The sequence below is a fragment of the Chiloscyllium plagiosum genome, unplaced genomic scaffold (assembly GCF_037043375.1).
Source record: "Chiloscyllium plagiosum isolate Xiang-an unplaced genomic scaffold, Cpla_swu_hap1 HiC_scaffold_10, whole genome shotgun sequence".
Taxonomy (NCBI): Eukaryota; Metazoa; Chordata; class Chondrichthyes; order Orectolobiformes; family Hemiscylliidae; genus Chiloscyllium; species Chiloscyllium plagiosum.
In genome coordinates, this window is record NW_028270148.1 from 31,169,748 (window position 1) to 31,190,609 (window position 20,862).

The following is a 20,862-nucleotide window of genomic DNA, read 5'->3' on the forward strand; positions in this document are numbered from 1 at the left end:
TTTGTACACCCCAGTTCAACACCGGTATCTCCAAATCATGTTTTTTCTGGGCAGTGTTATACTTTAAAACTGATACCTTTCAGATGCCAAATGCTTCTCTCTTAAAACCAACTTTTCTGAACTGGAGTGGTTACGTGGCTCAGATTGTGAGTTGCACACTGGAAGATGCCAGCTACAGATTAATTATGCTGCCACCTGACCTCCACAGCAGTAATTATTAGCTTTCTATATTGTTGGTTATACACTGACATCAATACACAACTTTAGGTGCCAATATTTCTGGATTAGTTGCCAGTGTTCAAGGAGGTGATGGGCAAATTTGCCTCAAAATTTCACAAGGACCCATAAAAAGATGGAGGTGGAAAATCGATAACTGATTACACTATTAGTCCTTCGTAAGCTAAACAGGGCTGAAAAATTGCTGTCATAGATGCTTTGTTGATATTCCGAGAGTACAGAGTTAAGTTGGAGGAGCAGTGAGTATGGGACACAGAAAATTTATGGGGAGCAACTCCTCCAATCACAAATTCCATCTCTCTTATGGTTATTGCTGTTGTTCTTCCATTGAGAAGTTCCCTCTTCCCAACTCGTACAGCTCCTCTGGAGACAATATCTACGATTGAAGTAGCAGGGATAGAGGGAGCCTGACTGGAGGAAATCCAAACTGCAGGGCTCCAGGCAGCTGTCACTCATCCCCATGGTAGCTCAGACCCCTCCAGGTTCCACCTGCATGGATGGGGTCTGGGATCTTGCTGACTGTTCTATCTTTTCACAATGATAGACTCCGAGTGTGTTTGTATTACTTGATCTTGGAAAGAATGTTTTAGATGTGGCAACAGATGGAAGGGTGGGGGACCTTGGACTATGTTGGCTGTTCATAAAGGAGCCATATCCAGTAAATGCATGCATAAATTTGCTAAGTTTCCTCAAATTAATTCCATACTAAAATCTTTTAAGTTTAAAAACTTTAGTAAAAAGAGAACAAGTTTTTATTGACATGCTAGATTCCAAATGGCATATTTGTGATTGCTTAGAGCTATGTTCTAATTGAGTTCCTTTTATTTTTAATTTCAACATAAATTAATTGTCCCCAACCTGCTCTACTTGAGAATAAAGCTCCTGTCGTTTATTTATAACAATGGGTACAAAGAACCGTAATTAATGTTCCTTTGATCCATCCAATCTATGGCTAATTAAAGAAAAGATGATCAGGCAAGAAGCTGACTAGGTTGAAAAATAAAATCACTGAAATGTAAAGTATATACAAATTAAATCATTCATTATCTGATAGTTAGCTGGCTCTTGCAATGCTAATTTGTGTTTTATTCCCTTATATAGTTCAACTCTTGGAAGTAATATCCTTATATGCACTTATTTTACTAATTAAACATTACTTCATACATTAAGCATCATACCCTTCATGTTAAACTAATATGTATTCCCAAACTTGTATACTTGTAAACTTTCAAAATGGAATAAATTAAAAACTTAAAGAAATATGCTAAGTTGCCTGTATCTCCCTTTCCTGTCTTTTTCAGTTGCTGATCCTCCTGCAACACCTTTGTCCTTCACTACTCCTCGTTCCTCCAACTCATCAATCCCATGGCTGCCCTCACTATTCTAAGTGGATGGACACATATTTCTCCACAGTTTTGCCATCAGGTAACTTATCAATGTTGAATTACAACATTCTGCTTTGCATTCAATAATATTGCTCTTCTCAAAAACAGGCCCTTGATTCTTTGGCTGTTAATACAGCAAACTTTGTTTTCAAAATGGCACCTTATGAAGCGGCCTCTCAATAAACCAGCAAAAATTATACAGCTGAAATATCGGACATTTACAGTATTATCGTGATCTCTGCAATGTCCAAGTAGTCAGATGTGGGTGAAGTGCGAAGGCCCAAAGCTTCAGCCTTAAGTTTTACTTAAGATAATGGTGCATTATTATTTAAGTGATTTATGCTGTAAATAAAGTACAACAGTGATGCATATATCCCTGCATTACATTTTTATTACACAGTGTGTTTTAACACTGATTATGTGAACCTCTTGATCAACCAGAACATTTGGTCAGCCATTAATTTACTGGTCCCATAGGTGCAACTTAATAAAATGTTTGCTGTACTTCATCCTGAGCCATTTCTTTGGCAGTTTTTGTCAGTGGTTGTTTGCCATTGTCTTCCACTGTCAAGTTAGCAAGTTGCAAGTCTAACTTAACAAGAATGTGGATTGAAGCTTTTTTTTGGCATTATTCTGAACCACATGCTAGTTTTCAATCTACAGGAGCTAATTGTCCTCTATATTTTGTTCATATCTATATTATTTACCATGCCACCCTGCTAGTTCTTAAAAAAACTTGGATATCTGACTCTATTTCTTCATCTAAATCATTCATAACTCTTCCAAGCATTTCAAGTCTTATGGTACGCCAAACACTAAATTCTTGCTTACATTTTTGGTTAAATTCCAGAAAATTACAATTTTAATTGAAACAACTTTAAGTGAATCACGGTTTCCAGTGGGAGTCAATAACAAACATTGAGTTAAGCTCTTTCAAATATTTCTCACTCAGGAAAAAAAAAAGCAACGGTTGAAATACTGTGTGGTACATGTGCAATATTAGCTGAAGTAGCTTACATAACAAAATGCATGACTTAGTATAAAATATGTAAAATACAATATTTTTTAAATGTGTCACTTTTATTGAACAGTGTCTAGATGGGTATATGAATGGGAAGAGTTTAGAGGGATATGGGCCAATTGTTGACAAATGAGACAAGATTAGTTTAGGATATCTGGTCGGCATAGACAAGTTAGACGAAAGGGTCTGTTTCTGTGCTGTACATCTCTTGCGACTCTGAGACTCTACTGTTAGTGACCAGGCTCCATCTAGCGGCAGACATTGGTCAGTTCAGGGACTTCTGGCACGAGCTGGAGCTAAGGCTGTCAATTTGAACGTGGAGCCAGCAGTTGAGCTGGGAGGGAACAAATCATGGGATGGAGCTGATGCCCAGGACAGATGCACAACTGGAGAGAGGAAATATTGGGAATCAGGATTGGTGCTGGGGAAAATGGCAAGCTGAGGGCCAAACCTGAGTGCTGGGAGAAAGGTCAGATGAGAATTAAATTGACTGAAGAGGAAAGCTGTGAAAAACGACGCTCGAGTGAAACTGACAATGTAAAATAGATTTATTATCATTACTTTATTAATGAAATTAAAACAAAATTATGTTCTGGGGGCAACTTTTATTGAGGTCTTATTGTATATCATCCTTTCTCACTGGAAAACTGGAGAATAACCAGATTCCCTAATGTTAGGATAATAACTTTAGACTTTATAGGTGATTTCAAATGCAGCGAATGACTTTAAAAACAGTTTTCAATATTCTAGCAGCCCGTCTTTAAGTATTTTAATGCTAGAAAAGGAAGAAATAATACCAGTTTTTTTTTAATGCAGTCAATTTTGTACCTGATCAATAGATTCATTGAGTGCAGGTACTTTTGACATTCATTTGCATGGAGGTTACATTGCTGCACCATGTTAGATGCAGAGACCAGAAAAGTCATAGAGGAAGGTTTAAGTATAATGTTATTTAGGATTGAAATGGGATACAATATTTTCACTCCACTTTTCCTGTGCATCACACACAGGTAGGAAGAAAATTCACCCTAGCTACTTGAACTATAGTCAATACCCTGAGAAGCTGGTCGTGGAAATTTTTCTTAATTCATCACAGTTCTTTGGTTAGTGATTTCCATGATCTTATTAGGTACAAAATCTTGGAATTTGATCCAATGAATTTGTCCAAGTATAAAGACCTGTGACCTTGATGGTGACATGAAGATGATGATGATCCCTGCTGCTGCTGCTGCACAGATTTCTCAATGTAGGTATATCAGGAACATGAGAATAGGAGTAGACTGTTCTGCCCATCAAGCCAGCATTGTCATTCGTGATTACGACAAATAATTTCCTCAAAATAATTTTCCCACATTCTTTCATATCATTAGTCTTCAGCAACCTGATGATTTCTGACCGGAACTGCTCAATGCTGAACTTCCAGAGCCCAATGGTATAGAAACTTTGAAAGATTCACCAGTCTCTGAGTGAAGGAATTGCTTCTCACCTGAGTCTTAAACAGTCTGCCACTTATTCTGAGAATATGTCCCCTATTTTTTAACAAAGTGCTTAGTCCTAGATTCTTCTGAACCAAAAATAAAGCTAATGGCCTTAAACGCTTGCTTTACCTTCTCATAAAGCTGGTTTCTTCTTTCTAAAAGCTGTTCCTTTTCTCAAGGATACTCTATTCTCGGTTTTGTCAGAGGGGCAATAAACCACTCTCGGTGCCGATTTGTCTCTCTTGATACAGAGATTAAAGAGTATTGAGAGGCCTTTTTGTTTATATGTAAACAGATGAGACTTCAGGCCAAATTGGTCATGTTTTAGAAGTGATCTGTATAATGAAAGGGGGGTGGTCAGCTCTCTAGCTGAGCAGTTTAGTTAAGTCCAGAACTGGTTGGAAGTTCAACAGTGAGCTGTGTGGAAACTCCATCTTCTGCCCTTCTAACTTCAACCTATAATCATCTGACCCTTTTTTTGTACTGTGTTTTAAAGGGGTTTTGTTTATGGAAGTGTTGTGTATATTTGGAAGAGCATACTTAAGTCTAGTTTGGATAGATTACGTTCTGTAGGGGTTCTTTGTTCTGTTCTTCATGTTTCATTGTGTAATTTTGTGAATGAATTTTTAATCTGTTTTAAACCGCTCAATCTTGCTAATTTATTCTGGGTAATTTTCACTGTATACTTACCAAGACAAATTGCAAAGTTATGGGCTGCCTGCTTAAGAATGTTTTGAGTGGGCTGGCCTTGTCCATAACAGCTTGGGGGCTCGTCCGGGATTTTAAACAGCAAGTGGTAGATGCTATTGTCTTTATTTCAGGTGTTGGTTTGGTTTGATAGACAAAGCTTGGGATAGTAATGGCTCTTTCAGTCGCTAGAAGGTTTCTGGATATGAATGCGGTGACTTCGGAAGTTTTGCAAAAAGTGAATAAGACCAAGCTGCAGGAGTTAGCAGACAAGCTGGAATTGGAGCCACCTGCTTCTGTGAGGAAAGGAGAGATAATTATAGCAATAGCTCAGCATTTAAATTTGCTGGGGAAACCATCAGAATCTATAGAGATGGCAAGAATTCAATTGCAAATGAGGCAGTTTGAGTTACAGGCGAGAGCGAAGGAAAGGGCAGCAGAAATGTAACAGACTAAAAGCAGAAGAGAGGGAAAGAAAGAGAGCAGCAGAACAGAGAGAATGTTTTGAGTTGTCTGGCCTAGTCCATAACAATCTGTAGTCCATGAACATTTCTTGCCTTTTCAAAAATTTATTAAAGGACCTACTAGTCTGCTGAAGTTTGGAACAAACTTCCAACATAATCCACTCATGCTAATATATCACAGGATTTCATGTTTCATTTTAGGCATTTAAAATCCAAATTAGCTCTTATTTTTACTTCTCGGGGTGTTACTTGGCCTTGTCCCACCGTGTGGCCCAATTAAGTCACTTTGGCACTTCCATTTTTTGTGAAATATATAAGCAAATTAGGTGTTTGTAAGCAAACAAGTAAGTCAAATGGTGTAAGTGTTCTTTCCAGCTTTATCTGAAACAAAGGAGGGTGGTGGTAGAGGATTGCTTTTCAACCTGGAGGTAGGTGACCAGTGGTGTGCCACAATGATCAATGTTGAGCAAATTACTTTTCGTTATTTATATAAACAATTTGGATGTGAACACAGGAGGCACAGTTAGAAAGTTTGTAGATGACACCAAAATTGGAGCTGTAGTGGACAGCGAAGAAGGTTACCTCAGAGTATAATAGGCCCTTGATCCATGGGGCTGAGGAGTGGCAGACAAAGTTTAATTTAGATAAATGTGAGGTGCTGCATTTTGGAAAGGCAAATCGGGGCAGGACTTATAGACTTAATGGTAAGGTCCTGGGGAGTGTTGCTGAACAAAGAGACATTGGAGTGAAGGTTCATAATTCTCTGAAAGTGAAGTTGCAGGTAGACAGGGCAATAAAGAAGGCATGTAGTATGCTTTCATTTATTGGTCAGAGATTTGAGTATAGGAGTTGGGAGGTCATGTTGCAGCTGTACAGGACGTTGGTTAGGCCACTTTTGGAATACTGTGTGCAATTCTGGTCTCCCTCCTATCGGAAGGATGTTGTGAAATTTGAAAGGGTTCAGAAACGATTCACAAAGATGTTGCCAGGGTTGGAGGGTTTGAGCTATAGGGAGAGGCTGAGGAGGCTGGAGCTGTTTTCCTTGGAGCGTTGGAGGCTGAGGGGTGACATTACAAAGGTTTATAAAATTGTGAGGAGCATGGGTAAGATAAATAGACAAGGTCTTTTCCCAGGAGCGTGGGAGTTCAGAACTAGAAGGCATGGTTTAAGATGAGAGGAGAAAGATTTAAAAGGGACATAAGGGGCAACTTTTTCACGCAGAGAGTGGTGCATGTATGGAAAGTTATTTCATGTTGCTAGTTAATAAAACTGGCCAATATCCTTCTTAGCAAATCACCTTTGTCGACAGGTCTTGTATATCCAATTTGTTCAATGCAGTCCTCCAATCTTGGAGTAGGCTATGAGTCTGCTTTTATTACTGTGATGTCTTTGTGATAATAAATACAGAATCACTGAGACCCATCCAGAACTGCTCCAAGACAGGACTGCTCCAGCTACTTTGACTCAGTTCACAAATGTCATTGTCCATCATGAATTTCATTTCTTCTCTCACTTGAGTTAATTTCTCTGGAATGAGTCATTAAGGTTGGTATTTTCCCCTACAATGAAATAACATACAGCCAAAGATATTTGTCCTTGACTGTTCACATACATCAATGTGAGTCTGTATTAGTGTTTAAAGTTATGTTGATTGTTTTCTGGAATAAGCACAATATTTCTTCTAACCTTTTAAGCACATCCAATTTAACCAATGGAGGATCAACATTTGAATTTTCAATTTCAGATTCATTCTCCAATTTTTCTGATATTTGTTACTTCTTTCACTGCCATACATGAACTTTCTCCTGACTTTCCTTAAGATATCTATTCAAGATATCAACAAGACATACTTGCTGATTCTTTCTCATATCTGAAGTACTCACTATATAATGCACATACTTTCAATTTGATAAGGTGCAGTGAACATTTTCCCAGAAACAGATAATAAATCTAACACCTTTACTCCAGCAACAAAGTCTCAAACTTTAGTCTTTTCATCTATTGTAGTTTTCATTGTTTGTTGAGCACTCTTGAAATGGTTTTTGGTCAACTCATACACTTTGATCAATTTTTCTCTGACAGCTATTCACTGGTACAGTTCTCAAGCCAATGCGGCAACCTGCCTGTTTTAAAATGTAACCAAAGCCTAGCAATTAATTGTCTGTCAGCCTCAACTGGTACATTCTCTTGGTATACACCTTTACTAATCAGAATGCAATTGCCAACCAATCTACACTTCTCTGTTTTACAATGGAAATGTTGGGATTATCCTTGAATTTGTATTCTTGTGAATTACCCTGATGAATAAATGATAAAAAGCTTCTACAAAATATCTTTATTCTCAGCAATACTCAAGTACTGAAGTATTGCTGAGAAAAGACATATTTCATCAGGATATAACCTGTACATCATGTACCAGAACTGGGCAGCACGGTGGCTCAATGTTTAGCACTGTTGCCTCACTGTGCTAGGGGCCTGGGTTCGATTCCTGTCTCAGGCGACAGTCTGCGTGGAGTTTGCACATTCTTCCTGTGTCTGCATGGGTTTCCTCCAGGTTAAATTGCCCATAGTGTTAGGTGCATTGGTCAGAGGGAAATGGGTCTGGGTGGGTTACTCTTCGGGTGTGGACTTATTGGGATGAAGGGCCTGTTTCCACACTGTAGGGAATCTAATCTATGTGCCACGGAACCAGTCCCAATGCCTCAGAAATCAGATAGCCTTACTCCTGTACTGATTTTCCAGTCATATCTTCAATCACTCAATTCTTCTATTTCTATTTTCACTGGCACGTGGAACTGGGAATAATGCTGATATTACTGCTTTAGAGATTGTGCTTTAAAACCTCCTACTTAATTCCTTCAAATCTACATTTAAGATCTCATTATACACATCGTTGGTACTGACATGGCTGACTGATCACCCTCCCCTAGAAGAATGTACTGCAGTCATTCTGTGATCATCCTTGACCCTTGTACCAGGAAAGAGACAAATCATTCTGTAGTCACATTTATGGTTGCAAAAGTTTCTGTCTACTCTTTCTTCATTAAAGAATCTCTCATCCCCTCCTCTTTGTATTCCCCTATTGTATAGCTGAGCCACTTGTGGTAACACTGAATTTAGTCTGACTACACTCCTCTGAGGAAATACTGCCCTCATCAGAATGCAAAACAAAAAATAATCATGTGAAATCACCTCAGGGGACTATAACACCACCTGGTTTTCCTGAATTGCATAGCGGACCTGCATTCCTTAGCTGGCTGCATTTCCCTAAGCCACAATGTGACCATCTCCCTAAACATGCTATCCACATAGCCCCCTGCCTTGTGAATAGACACTGGTGACTCCAGTAGTTCTTGGATTATGATATCTGCAGCTCAAGTGTTTACAGATGGTGACACTTCCTGCTGATGTGTTTGTCTCAGACAAATGAAATATCCATGACTTTGCACAGATTACACATTCAACTCAACTCAGATGTCCTGTTTTATGTTTCTCGTGCCATTACTTATTACAAGTAGAATAGCTTATCTGTTGCTCACCAACAGCTCTTTCCACTGCACTGAAGTAGGAGCCAAATATGAGACAGCGAAGAAGGTAAATAAAGTATCTCCTCCCCTTTTTTGAATCCATTATTAATTGAACTCAGTCAGCCTGAAATCTGCAATCTACACATTGCACAAAGACCTGTATAGTTATGCGCTTTGTAGCACAGAATTAGACTGAATTCTGTTACCTAATTAACTAATCAGCTACTCTTCAGTAGAACTTACTTACTTTAATTCATGACTGTTAAAAACTAGTTGGCTTTGGACCAAACTTTTCCAAAGTTATTGATACGTAGTAACTCAATACATTACAAAACTCTTTGAAATCTGCATTTCACAGCACAGATAGAAGATTGGCTGACTAACAGGAAGCAGATGATCAGCATACATGGGTCCTTTTTAGGTTGGCAAGGTGTTACAAGTCACAAAGGTCGGTCCTGAGACCTCAAATGTTTACAATTCATATAAGTATTTTTGATGAAGGGACTGAAGTAATGATTGCTAAGCTTGCTGATGACACAAAGAAGGAAAGTAAGTTGGGAAGAGAACAAGAACATTGCAAAGGTCAAGTGTGTGGGCAAAGTTTTGGAAAATGACATGTAATATGGAAATTATCCATTTGTGGCAGCAAGAACAAAAGAAAAATTACTTACATGGCGTATTAGAGATGTACAGCACGGAAACAGACTCTTCGGTCCAACTTGACCATGCCAACTAAATTAACCTAGTCCCATTTGCCAGCTCTTGGCCGATAGCCCTCTAAACCCTTCCTATTCATATAGCCATCCAAATGCCTTTTAAATGTTGTAACTGTACCAGCCTCCACCATTTCCTCTGGCAGCTCATTCCATACACGCACCACCCTCTACGTGAAAAGGTTGCCTCTTAGGTCCCTTTTATATCCTTCCCCTCCCATAAACCTATGCCCTCGAGTTCTGGACTCCTCCACCCCAGAGACAAAAACCTTGTCTATCTACCCTGTCCATGGCCCCTCATGATTTAATAAACCTCTATAAGGTCACCCCTCAGCCTCTGACACTCCAGGAAAAACAGCCCCAGCCTGGTGGCACGGTGGCACAGTGGTTAGCACTGCTGCCTTACAGTGCCAGAGACCCGGGTTCAATTCCCGCCTCAGGCAACTCTCTGTGTGGAGTTTGCACATTCTCCCCATGTCTGCGTGGGTTTGCTCCGGTTTCCTCCCACAATCCAAAAATGTGCAGGTCAAGTGAATTGGCCATGCTAAATTGCCCATAGTGTTAGGTGTAGGGGAATGGGTCTGGGTGGGCGGCGGGTCGGTGTGGACTGGTTGGGTCGAACGGCCTGTTTCCACACTGTAAGTAAGTAATCTAGTCTATTCAGCCTCTCCCTAAAGTTCAAATCTGGCAACATCCTTGTACATCTTTTCTGAACACTTTCAAATTTCACAACATCCTTCCATAGGAGGAAGACCAGAATTGCATACAATATTCCAAAAGTACCCTAACCAATGTCCTGTACAGCTGTAACATGACCTACCAACTCCTATACTCAATGCTCTGATCAATAAATGAAAGCATACTAGGTGCCTTCTTCACTATCCTATCTCCCAGCGAGTCCATTTTCAAGGAGCTATGAACCTGCATTCCAAGGTCTCTTTGTTTAGCAATACTCCCTAGGACCTTACCATTAAGTGTATAAGTCCTGCCCCGATTTGCCTTTTCAAAATGCAGCACCTCACATTTATCTGAATTAATCTCCATCTGCCACTCCTCAGCCCACTGGCCCATCTAATCAAGATCACGTTGTACTCTGAGATAGCCTTCTTCGCTGTCCACTACACCTCCAATTTTGGTGCCATTTGCAAACTTACTAACTATACCTCCTATCTTTACATCCAAATCATTTATATAAATGATGAAAAGCAGTGGACCCAGCATCAATTCTTGTGACACAGCACTGGTAACAGGCCTCCAGTCTGAAAAGCAACCATCCACCACCACCCTCTGTCTTCTACCTTTAAGGCTAGATCTCCCTATAATTCATGTGATCTAACCTTGCTAACCAGTCTACTATGAGGAACCTTGTGAACGCATTACTGAAGTCCATATAGATCATGTCCATCGCTCTGCCCTCATCAATCCTCTTTGTCATTTCTTAAAAAAACGCAATCAGGTTAGTGAGACATGATTTCCCATGCACAAAGCCATGTTGACTACCCCGATCAGTCTTTGCCTTTCCAAATACAATGCATAGTGAAGTTACAAAGCTGAGATACTGAGGGATCTGGGTGTCCTACTGCACAAATCACAAAAAGATTATTATGCATGTAAAGCAAGTAATTAGGAAAACTAATAGAAGGTTATCTTTTATTACAATGGGAATTGAATACAGAAGTAGTGAGGTTATGCTTCAATTATTTAGGGTACTAATGAGACCTACAGCTGGAGTCTTGTGCACAATATTGTCCATCTTATTTAAGGAAGGATGGAGAAGCAGTTCAGAGCTAGTTTACCTAATTGATACCAGATATGACTACATTGTCTTATGAGGAAAGGTTAGACAGGCTAGGCATGTATTTGCTGGAGTTTAGAAGAGTCAGCGTTAACTTGACTGAATCATGTAGGATCCTGAGGATTAGGTTTGGAAATTATGTTTCCTCTAATGGGAAATTCTAAAACTAGCGGTCATTATTTAAAAATCAAAGGTCATGCATTTAAATAGAAATGAGGTGACATTTTTTATCTCAGAGGATTGTGTGCCTTTAGGACTCTCTTTCTGAAATAGTGATGCAAACAGAGTCGTTGAGGTAGATAGATAAGCAAGGGGGTGAGAGGTTATCAGGGATAGGCAGGAATGTGGTTTTGAGGTTACTCTCAAATCAGCAATAATCTTATTGAATAACAGAGCAAACTGAAGGGGCAGAATGGTCAAGCAGATGTGAGGGACTGAATGGCCTACTTCTGCTCTCAGTTCATATGCACACTTAACTTGTATTTATACTCTTTTTTGGAGCAACAGTGCAATAGCTAGTTACATGATGCTGAACAAATTGATGGCACTACTAAATATGGTTAGTTCCTCTGTCAATGTTTCCGAAGAATCTTGGTGGTTTTACAGCTGGATGTCATTCCTGCTGCTAATCCTCCCCTTTATCCACCCTGGGACTAGCACTGCTATGAACTGACTTGCTTGCAATATTGTAAAGACACCTTTGTAACCAGCAAGTTCTAGAGTAACATTTGAAACCAAGAGCTCCTAACTCATAGGAAGGAGAGCTATTTATTGAACCACATCAGGACCTACATTTCTCAATGTAGAGAACATGCAGCAAGAGAGGGTCTTAAGGTAAGTTTCATAATTGCAGCAGTGCGAGAGATGATCCTTTTCATGTACTTAATGGCACAAATGTTGTGTGATATCTCAATATCAGCCTAGATGTTGCAGATCCTGATAATTTAGGTTGCTTCATTATTCGAGAAGTTGTCAATAAAGTTGAATACCTGCAATGATTGACATCTAAACTGGTGCTCAGAAAGGAAAGATTCTCACTAATCAGTTAGTAGAATGGAGGTATTTGGCAATGAGTAATTTTTTTGGAATTGAGTTTGAAATTTCTTGATGCTTGCCATCATTTTTAAAATTCCAACAGTCAACTCCATCAAACTATATACTAAGCTGTCCCAGTCTATCCTGCCATGACTGTCATTTCCAGAGACAGTAACTGGAGGAGCCAAGCATATTGATCTAAAGATGGTGCACATGACTTTCTGATTGTTATGACTAGTCAGTGGGATAGCTCTCATTTTACACACCAGCTCCCAGATGTTAGACTTTGCAGGTTTGAATGTACAACAATTGTTTGAATCTTTGCCCAAACCATAGTTGAACATAAAAACAAGGAGCAGAAGTAGGCTATCTGGTCCTTCGAGCCTGCTCCGCCATTCAATAAAATCATAGCTGATCATTTCATGGTCTCAGCTCCAGTTATTCACCCTCTCACCATAATCCTTAATTCCTTTACTGTTCAAAAAATTATCTATCTTAGCTTTAAAAACAATTAATGAAAAAGCCTCAACTACTTCACAGGGCAGGGGAATTCCATAGATTCACAACCCTCTGGATGAAAAAGTTCCTTCTCAATTCAGTCCTAAATCTGCTTCCCCTAATTTTGAGGCTACACCCTCTTGGCCTAGCTTCACCCAGCAGTGGAAATATCCTCTCTACTTCTATCCCATCTATTCCCTTCATAATTCTTTATGTTTCTATAAGATCCCCCCTTATTCTACTAAATTCCAATTAACATAATTCCAGTCTACTTAGTGTCTCCTCATAAGCCAACCCCCTCAATTCCAGAATCAACCTAGTGAACCTCCTATGCACCCCCTCCAGTGCCAGTACATATTTTCTCAAATAAGGAGACCAAAATTGCGCAAAGTACTCCAGGCCTCACCAGCACCCTAAACAGCTGCAGCATAACCTCCCTCCTTTTAAATTCAATCCCTTTAGCAATGAAGGATAAAATTCCATTTGCCTTTTTAATTACCTGTTGCATCAGCAGACCAACCTTCTGCGAGTGCAATAATTTTACCTGTCATAATTGAGTTGTTCAGGATGGCACATCAAGGCTGTACTCATTTTCATAACCAGGTGAATACAATATTCTTAATAGCTTTTAAACTTTATTTACTAGAACATAGAACATTACAGCGCAATACAGGCCCTTCTGCCCTCGATGTTGCGCCAACCTGTGGAACCAATCTGAAGCCCATCTAATTAAACTAGTTTTATTTTGTATTGCGTCTTTTAAAAAAACAAACAGGATTGGTTAGGTCACATGTTATCTCTCGCAAATGAGAAATATAGCATTATGGCAAAAGATTTAGAGATCACAGTAACCATGTAACAAATGTAACAAACAAATTACTTACCTATAACTGATCGATTAAGTTTACTGGTTGGGACATCTGAGAAGGAATCCAGAGCTTCTGTCACCCTACAGATGAAACCAGGCACAGTTCAGAAGCAAGAAGAAAATCATATTATTAGTCATCTAGTGCCACAGAATTTAAGTATTGTTAAAAAAAATACATTTCTCTTTAGTAATTTACCCTAAAATTTGAATAAAACTTACATTTCAATTAATGTTTTAGTTCTGCTGACAAAAATATACATTTGTCAAAGCTTTTCATCTCAAACGCATCAGGAAATCTTAGAAGAATATAAATTCGAAGGGAAAACCAACATTTATACTGCATGAGGACAGACAAAGTATTGACCATATCTGACCAAACTATGTTTGCAAAACTTGCAACACGGTGTCTAACATCAGATGCAATTGTGCAATTGGAAACAATTTGCTAGATAATCCTGAACTATGCATTGAACTAGGTGGCAAACAATTCAGGTCTGTCAATTGGGGTTGCAGTGTGGTACACTTGGGTGCATTTGAAGCTCCATATATTAATATTTAGGGCCTTGTTCTTTGCAGTCAGAAAGAACATATACAGGCACTGCATCTGTTTCATCTCAACAAAAATAAATGACTGCATTAGCTCTTCATTTCTCAGGGCAAGGTCCTGATCAATCAGAGAAAACCTGCTCAGATGAAAACTTAATAAAGCCTAGCTGTTAACTATCATCAATATGTGCATTCTCCATTGCAATGCTGCTACCAATCAGAGCTCAACTGACAATCAATTCGCACTGTTCTCTCGTGCAATAAAAACGTTGACTTTCTCTCTAAATAAGTATTCTTGTGCGATGTCCTGATACCTACAAGATAAAAAACATCCACAAAATGTATCTTTTTCACCAAAACATCAGAATAATTGGAATGTATATTTTATTCAGAATTTAAGGCAAACCTACTGAAGAAAAATCTATACCTAAATGCTGATTTTGTCTTTCAGCTCTCTAATTTGGAACATAAATGGAGTAATGAAGGTCAAGAAATTATGCATTATACAGCTCTGTTGAATTTTGTCTAGTTTTAGAAACTACACTACCTTCAAATCAAACTTGCAGCAGATGGTTGAAGTTGCTGTATAAAACATGGGGCCACTTTAATACATTATAGGAAAAGGATTAAAGAAGAACGTTGCATTATATTTCAGCCTATAGGTGTACTGAATAACACATATGATCACAGATATGGGAAGGAACCTGAACACCAATGAGCAATTGGGAGAGCCGTTAAAAAGACCACAGACTAGATAATCAGTGGCACAAATTGGGCGTCCACTGCCCACCATATTCGTAAGGATTCCTGAATAGGAAGGTGTTCAGAGTCCACGCATGAAACAGACATTTGGCTGTTTGCAGATATTGTGACCAAGGGGTAGTAGAATGAAAATGACTGGACAATTCTATTAAAGAACCAGCACAACCAAATAATTACCTTCTCTACTATATATTCTACCACACACTTGAGGCATATTTTCCAAATTTCATTGACCACAGAATGCCATCAATATACTTAGGCACTTAGCTTCCAAAAAAACCATCAACGTGATAGAACCACATCTGTAATTCTGGAAGTCCACTTTTCAATCTTGGTACAGGAGGAAAGGCCTGATGCACTCTTGAGCAACAAGAAATCATTATTGACACTTAATTAGTTATAAAAGCTAATGTGAATGATTCATTACTGCTTAGAAGAGTGTATAAATGTTAAAGAACTTTTTAAAATTTCAATCCTGATGGAATTATAATCACCACTTTCAATACAATTTTACATCCTCAGCAATTTCTAGAACAACATTTAACACACAACTGTCCCCACTGTCCTGTCATACCTAAAATTTATAGCTTTCTCCTCCAGATTTTGGCGAATCAGGTTACAATTTCCGTTCGAGCAAGGTTTTTATCATCACTTATCTAGCAATACTCTCAAACTGAATTGCAAATGATCACAGCAATCATGAAGTTAGAGTTACCAACAAATCAGTGTTGTCAGACCCACTATGATTAACATCAATTTGCTGATATTAGTCGTGTAATTGCAATCCACTCTTTTAATTATTCCATAGATTTCCGTAGTTTTATAAGCTTATGAGTAGGGAACAAGGGGACATTGCACATCATAATGTCAGACTGATGCATCAATAAAGTGCTTAATTAGAGCTCTCTGCTGGACTGGTTAATGATAAATTAACTTACAGCAGACTAGTGTGTGATGATCCAACATCTGAGATAGACTTTCATAGCACAAATTAAATATTAACTAGCTAGATTCCAAACTGATACTAAAGGGGAAAACTGACTAGATAAAACAATGAGAAACTGTACAACTAAGAAAATCACCCTAAACAATGTGTTTAATATACTTACTACCTGTGAGGATAAGGATCAAGACAGTTGGAAGGACAGCCAGAGTGCTGTCTTGACGTTTTGAGGCAGGAGGTTTTGAAAGGGAGGAGAAGGTGAAAGAGAACCAAGTGTGGTAGATGTAGAAGATTCAAAACTTTTTTGGTGGCATGGTGATGGTGGCTGTGGGGAGGAGGTACAGGATAGGGGAGATGGGGAGGAGGCAGCTGCCTTCCTTTATAAACAGGATCGTGGTTTGTTACCTTCCTGATGCTAGGGTGAGAGACATTTTGAACCACATGCAATGAATATTGGAGGGTGACAGTGGAGATTTAATTGCTGTCAGCAATGCTGAGGAGAAAGTGAGGACTGCAGATGCTGGAGATCAGAGCTGAAAATGTGTTGCTGGAAAAGCACAGCAGGTCAGGCAGCATCCAGGGAACAGGAGAATCGACGTTTCGGGCATAAGCCCTTCTTGGGGCAATGCTGAGCCAAACAACATAAGAAAAAGTAGGCAGGTGATCCTGTTTGGAGACTACTGATAATTAGGAGCTAAATTATAGGAAGGGATGATACAGGGAGTGAGTAACCTCCTTAGTATTGCCTAAACTACATTCAAATTGGCATGGGAAAAGCAGGCTGGGGAGGTGGACAAATGATTGAAGGAATGGTTTGAAAAAGAATAGTTTCACTTTATAGACTGCAAGAGCCAGCATTGGAATACAAAATAACTTAATCTTCAGGTCTATTTCTACCTGAACCAGGCTGGGATCAAGGTCCAAGTAGGAAAGCTAAGTAGGATGCTCATGAGGATTTCACAATAGCAAATGAGGAGAGGGCTCATGAGGAAAAAGATTAAAAATAAACAAAATGAAAGACAGTGGAATAACAAGTGGAAGTTGTGTTTTACACGCTGCAGGCAAAGTAAAATCTAAAAAATGTAAAGCATTTAAAACAGGAGAGAGGATTAGGGACCTTATGAGTTAAACATTGAAGCAGAAAGACAGGTTAGGTATGCAGCCCAAATAAGAGTTATTTATATAAATAGAAGGACTACAAAGAAGAAACTGAGCCTGTTCTAGGTACAAACTTAACCTGGACAAAATGGCATCCAAACCGTCATAAAGATATGTTGCAAGATTGTCAGGACTTGATACCAGGTTACAAAGTCTGCAGGATAGTTAGGAAAAATGATGAAGATTCATTTACTTCTTGAATGAAAAGCCTCTATTTACATGGAGCCTTACAAAATTACTGGATATCTCCAAGGAGATTAGATTAGATTCTCTACAGTATGGAAACAGGCCCTTCGGCACAACAAGTCCACACTGCCCCTCTGAAGAGAAGCCCACCCAAACCCATTCCCCGACCCTATATTTACCCCGACTAATACACCTAACACTGTGTGCAATTTAGCATGGCCAATTCCCCTGACCTGCACATCTTTGGAAAAAAATTGTGGCTGTAACAGGCTGCTCGTTTTTTGAGGTCTTTTAGCTGTTAGAAGCGATTTCCTCGAATTCCAGGAGCAGCAATTACTGTTTTATATGCTGTTGCATTGTTTTCGAACTTTGGAGAAAAACAAGTCAAAACAATGGCACTTTTAAAAGGGAGAAGGACAGAAATAGGCTGCACATGGTCAGTGCAGGACAGAGAGAGAGAGAGAAAGTAACCCATATTGCTAACTGACACAGCAGTGAATATGTGCAGTTACTGCATTTGATGTTTGAATTCATGTATCACTGGACATCAGATTGAGTCTAGGAAAACTTAACAAACAGTGAAATTCACAACTGATCTTGGAGGAACCTGTTTGGGAAAGGCCACAGCACAGAAACAGAAAAGTGTATAATTTTTAAAGTGTTGCCTTGCTGTAAATCTTGAGTGGGTTCTTTCTTGATTATATGCTTTATTGAGATCTATCTCTTGATTAAGTTTTAAAAATATAAGCCGTAAGTATTAAGTTAGCCTGGAGCAAAGTTTTGTAGAGCAATAAGACAATGCTATTTTTTGGGACCGTAGATCAGAAGGGAAAAAAAAGGCCTCTGGTAGAGTGATATGGTCTTCCTATGAGATGTGGGAATTTCGAGAGAGATTACGTGTTACTGAGGATTATATCTGCAGTAAATGTCATTGGTTGCGAATACTATCAGATCAAATGGATTTGTTGGAGTGATAGTTAGAGGCAATGAAGAATTTACAAGAGCAAGGGGGTGTGATGGATGACAGTTATAGGAAGGGAGAAAAGCCGCAGATACAGTCACATAGGTTGGTTAACTCCAGGAAAAGTAGGAAAGGTAGGCAGGTAGTGCAAGAGTCTTCTGTGGCTATCCCCATTTCAAACAAGTATTTTATTTTGGAAAATGTAGGGGGTGATGGATTATCAAGGGAATGTAGCACAATTAGCCAAGTTTCTGGTGTCAAGACAGGCTCTAATGTAATGAGGGGTACGTTGGGTTCTAAGCGATCGATTGTGTTAGGGAACTCTCCAGTCAGAGGGACAGACAGACATTTCTGTGGCCGGCAGCAAATCAGAATGGTGTGCTGCCTCCCTAGTACTAAGATCAAGGATGTCTCAGAGAGGGTGCAGACCAATCTCAAAGGGGAGAGGGACCAGCAGGAGCTCATTGTACACATTAGAACCAACAACATAGGAAGGGAAAATGATGAGATTTTGAAGGGAAATATAGACCTTGGCTATTCATCTTATCTATGTACTCTTATGATTTTATAAACCTCTTTGGCTTTTTTTATTTATTCATAGGATGTGGGTATTGCTGACTAGACCCACATTTATTGTTCATCCTTAATTGCCAAAAGGGCAATTAAGAGCCAACCACATTGTTGTAGGTCTGGAGTCACATGTAAGCTAATTTAGGTAAGAATGGCAGTTACATTCCCTATGGATATTAGTAAATCAGATGGATTTTTCCTGACAACCAACCATGTTTCATGGTTATTAGACTCTTAATTCTAGATTTTCATTGAGTTCAAATTTCACCATCTACCATATCAGAATTTGAACTGGGGTTGCTAGAATGTTGGAGTTGAGAGTGGGGTGCTGGAAAAACATAGCGGGTCAGGCAGCATCCAAGGAACAGGCAAATTGACGTTTCGGGCAAAAGCCCTTCATCAGGACCACACTCTCAATGCTAATCTCCAGCATCTGCAACCCTCATTTTTGCCAGAATATTAGCTGGGTCTCTAGATTATTAGGTCAATGTCTCACCAGATTATACACTGTCAACCTTATTTAGTGGGGACCATTTTCTGCAAATTTGACAGTGGAGCGATTCAAACCCACAACTTGATAGAAGTTGGACCTTAAATGTAGCACATTCGACTGCTCATGCGGCACTATCACAATAGTGGTAACTCACAATTTTCTGCCTCAGAGACAAGCATACTATCCTCTGAATGGAAAAAAAGTAACATCTCAATTTCAGAATGTCATACATGGGTCTAAAAGATAAAAGATGGCGTCTACGGATGATAAACATCCAACAATGGCTAATTGCTTGAACTTGCTAAGACATCTAATAATTTCTACTGTCTCTAGTCTAGTTACCTCAAAGCATGTTTTTCTAAAGGAATTAATGATCAAGCTTTTGCAATATGTTCTTCCAAAGATATATTTTATAAACATCATTAGCACTTATGCATTAATTATGTTGAACAGCAAACAGTGAAAGTATACAAAGAGCTGGAGTAGTTCACCTTGACCAATATTAAAATCAGAATTTTTGATGTTATATTCTAATATTAGCATACAAATGTTAGAGCAGTAAGGATCAATATTAATAAGTTTATTATTGAGCCTAATAATAAGTAAGTTACAATAGCTGATAAAATAACTCACAAAGGAATTTAACATGAACATGTTAACTACTTGTCTAATAATACTTCAAAAGTGCAATGTTGCTTGCTCTTATGTGGGCAAGTGGTATAAAGGATGTTGTAATACTGGGCTTTATTGATTTAGGAACTTCATTTTTTTTTCCTTGCCATGTAATTATAAAACATAATGAATGCGTCCTTGCACTTAGAATTGGTATCTGCTTGACTGCCTGATAGCACAATTTGCAACATGTTGGAATCGCCAGGGTAACCCACATGCTGATTGTTGAATGGATCACTGCCTACTGAAGTAACAATTGTCTCTAAGTGCTCATCCACACTACTCTGAAAACATAATCAGAGTTCAGAAAACAACTCAATGCCAAGCACTTCAAAGATCTAAGCGTTGTTCTCAAAACATTCAGTATTGTCATTAAGATGATGCCGGTGCAATACCCTTAATTTGAATGAAAGACTTAAAAATATTACATGACAAAACAATCCAGTGTGAACAGCCCAAGAAATATGTGACCCGTAAAACATTAAATGTATTCTAACGATTTTATCATGGTTAATTTGAGAATCACATCAGGCAAAAACAGTTTTGTATTTTTGATTTTCCTTTAAATTGTAACCAGTAACTTTTCTGTTTTTATTAAGACCATAAGACCATAAGACATAGGAGTGGAAGTAAGGCCATTCGGCCCATCGAGTCCACTCCGCCATTCAATCATGGCTGATGCGTATTTCAGCTCCACTTACCAGCGTTCTCCCCGTAGCCCTTAATTCCTCTAGACAACAAGAATCCATTAATCTCGGCCTTGAAGACATTTAGCGTCCCGGCTTCCACTGCACTCCGTGGCAATGAATTCCACTATTCAATGATGTCACTATTTACTTGACACTAGGTTAATCAAGTCCCAG

General features: G+C 38.9%; 1 protein-coding gene across 9 annotated transcripts in view; it reads right to left on the reverse strand.

Moving 5' to 3' along the window:
• Nucleotides 1–20,862, reverse strand: part of LOC122552711 (CAP-Gly domain-containing linker protein 4-like) — a 433,681-nt gene that overhangs the window by 219,949 nt on the left and 192,870 nt on the right. For all 9 annotated transcript variants that reach the window (XM_087991246.1, XM_043695605.2, XM_087991245.1 and 6 more), the window contains one exon: nt 13,725–13,789. In XM_087991246.1, coding sequence (XP_087847372.1) covers nt 13,725–13,789 — 65 coding nt within the window. The remainder of the gene's footprint in view (nt 1–13,724; nt 13,790–20,862) is intronic.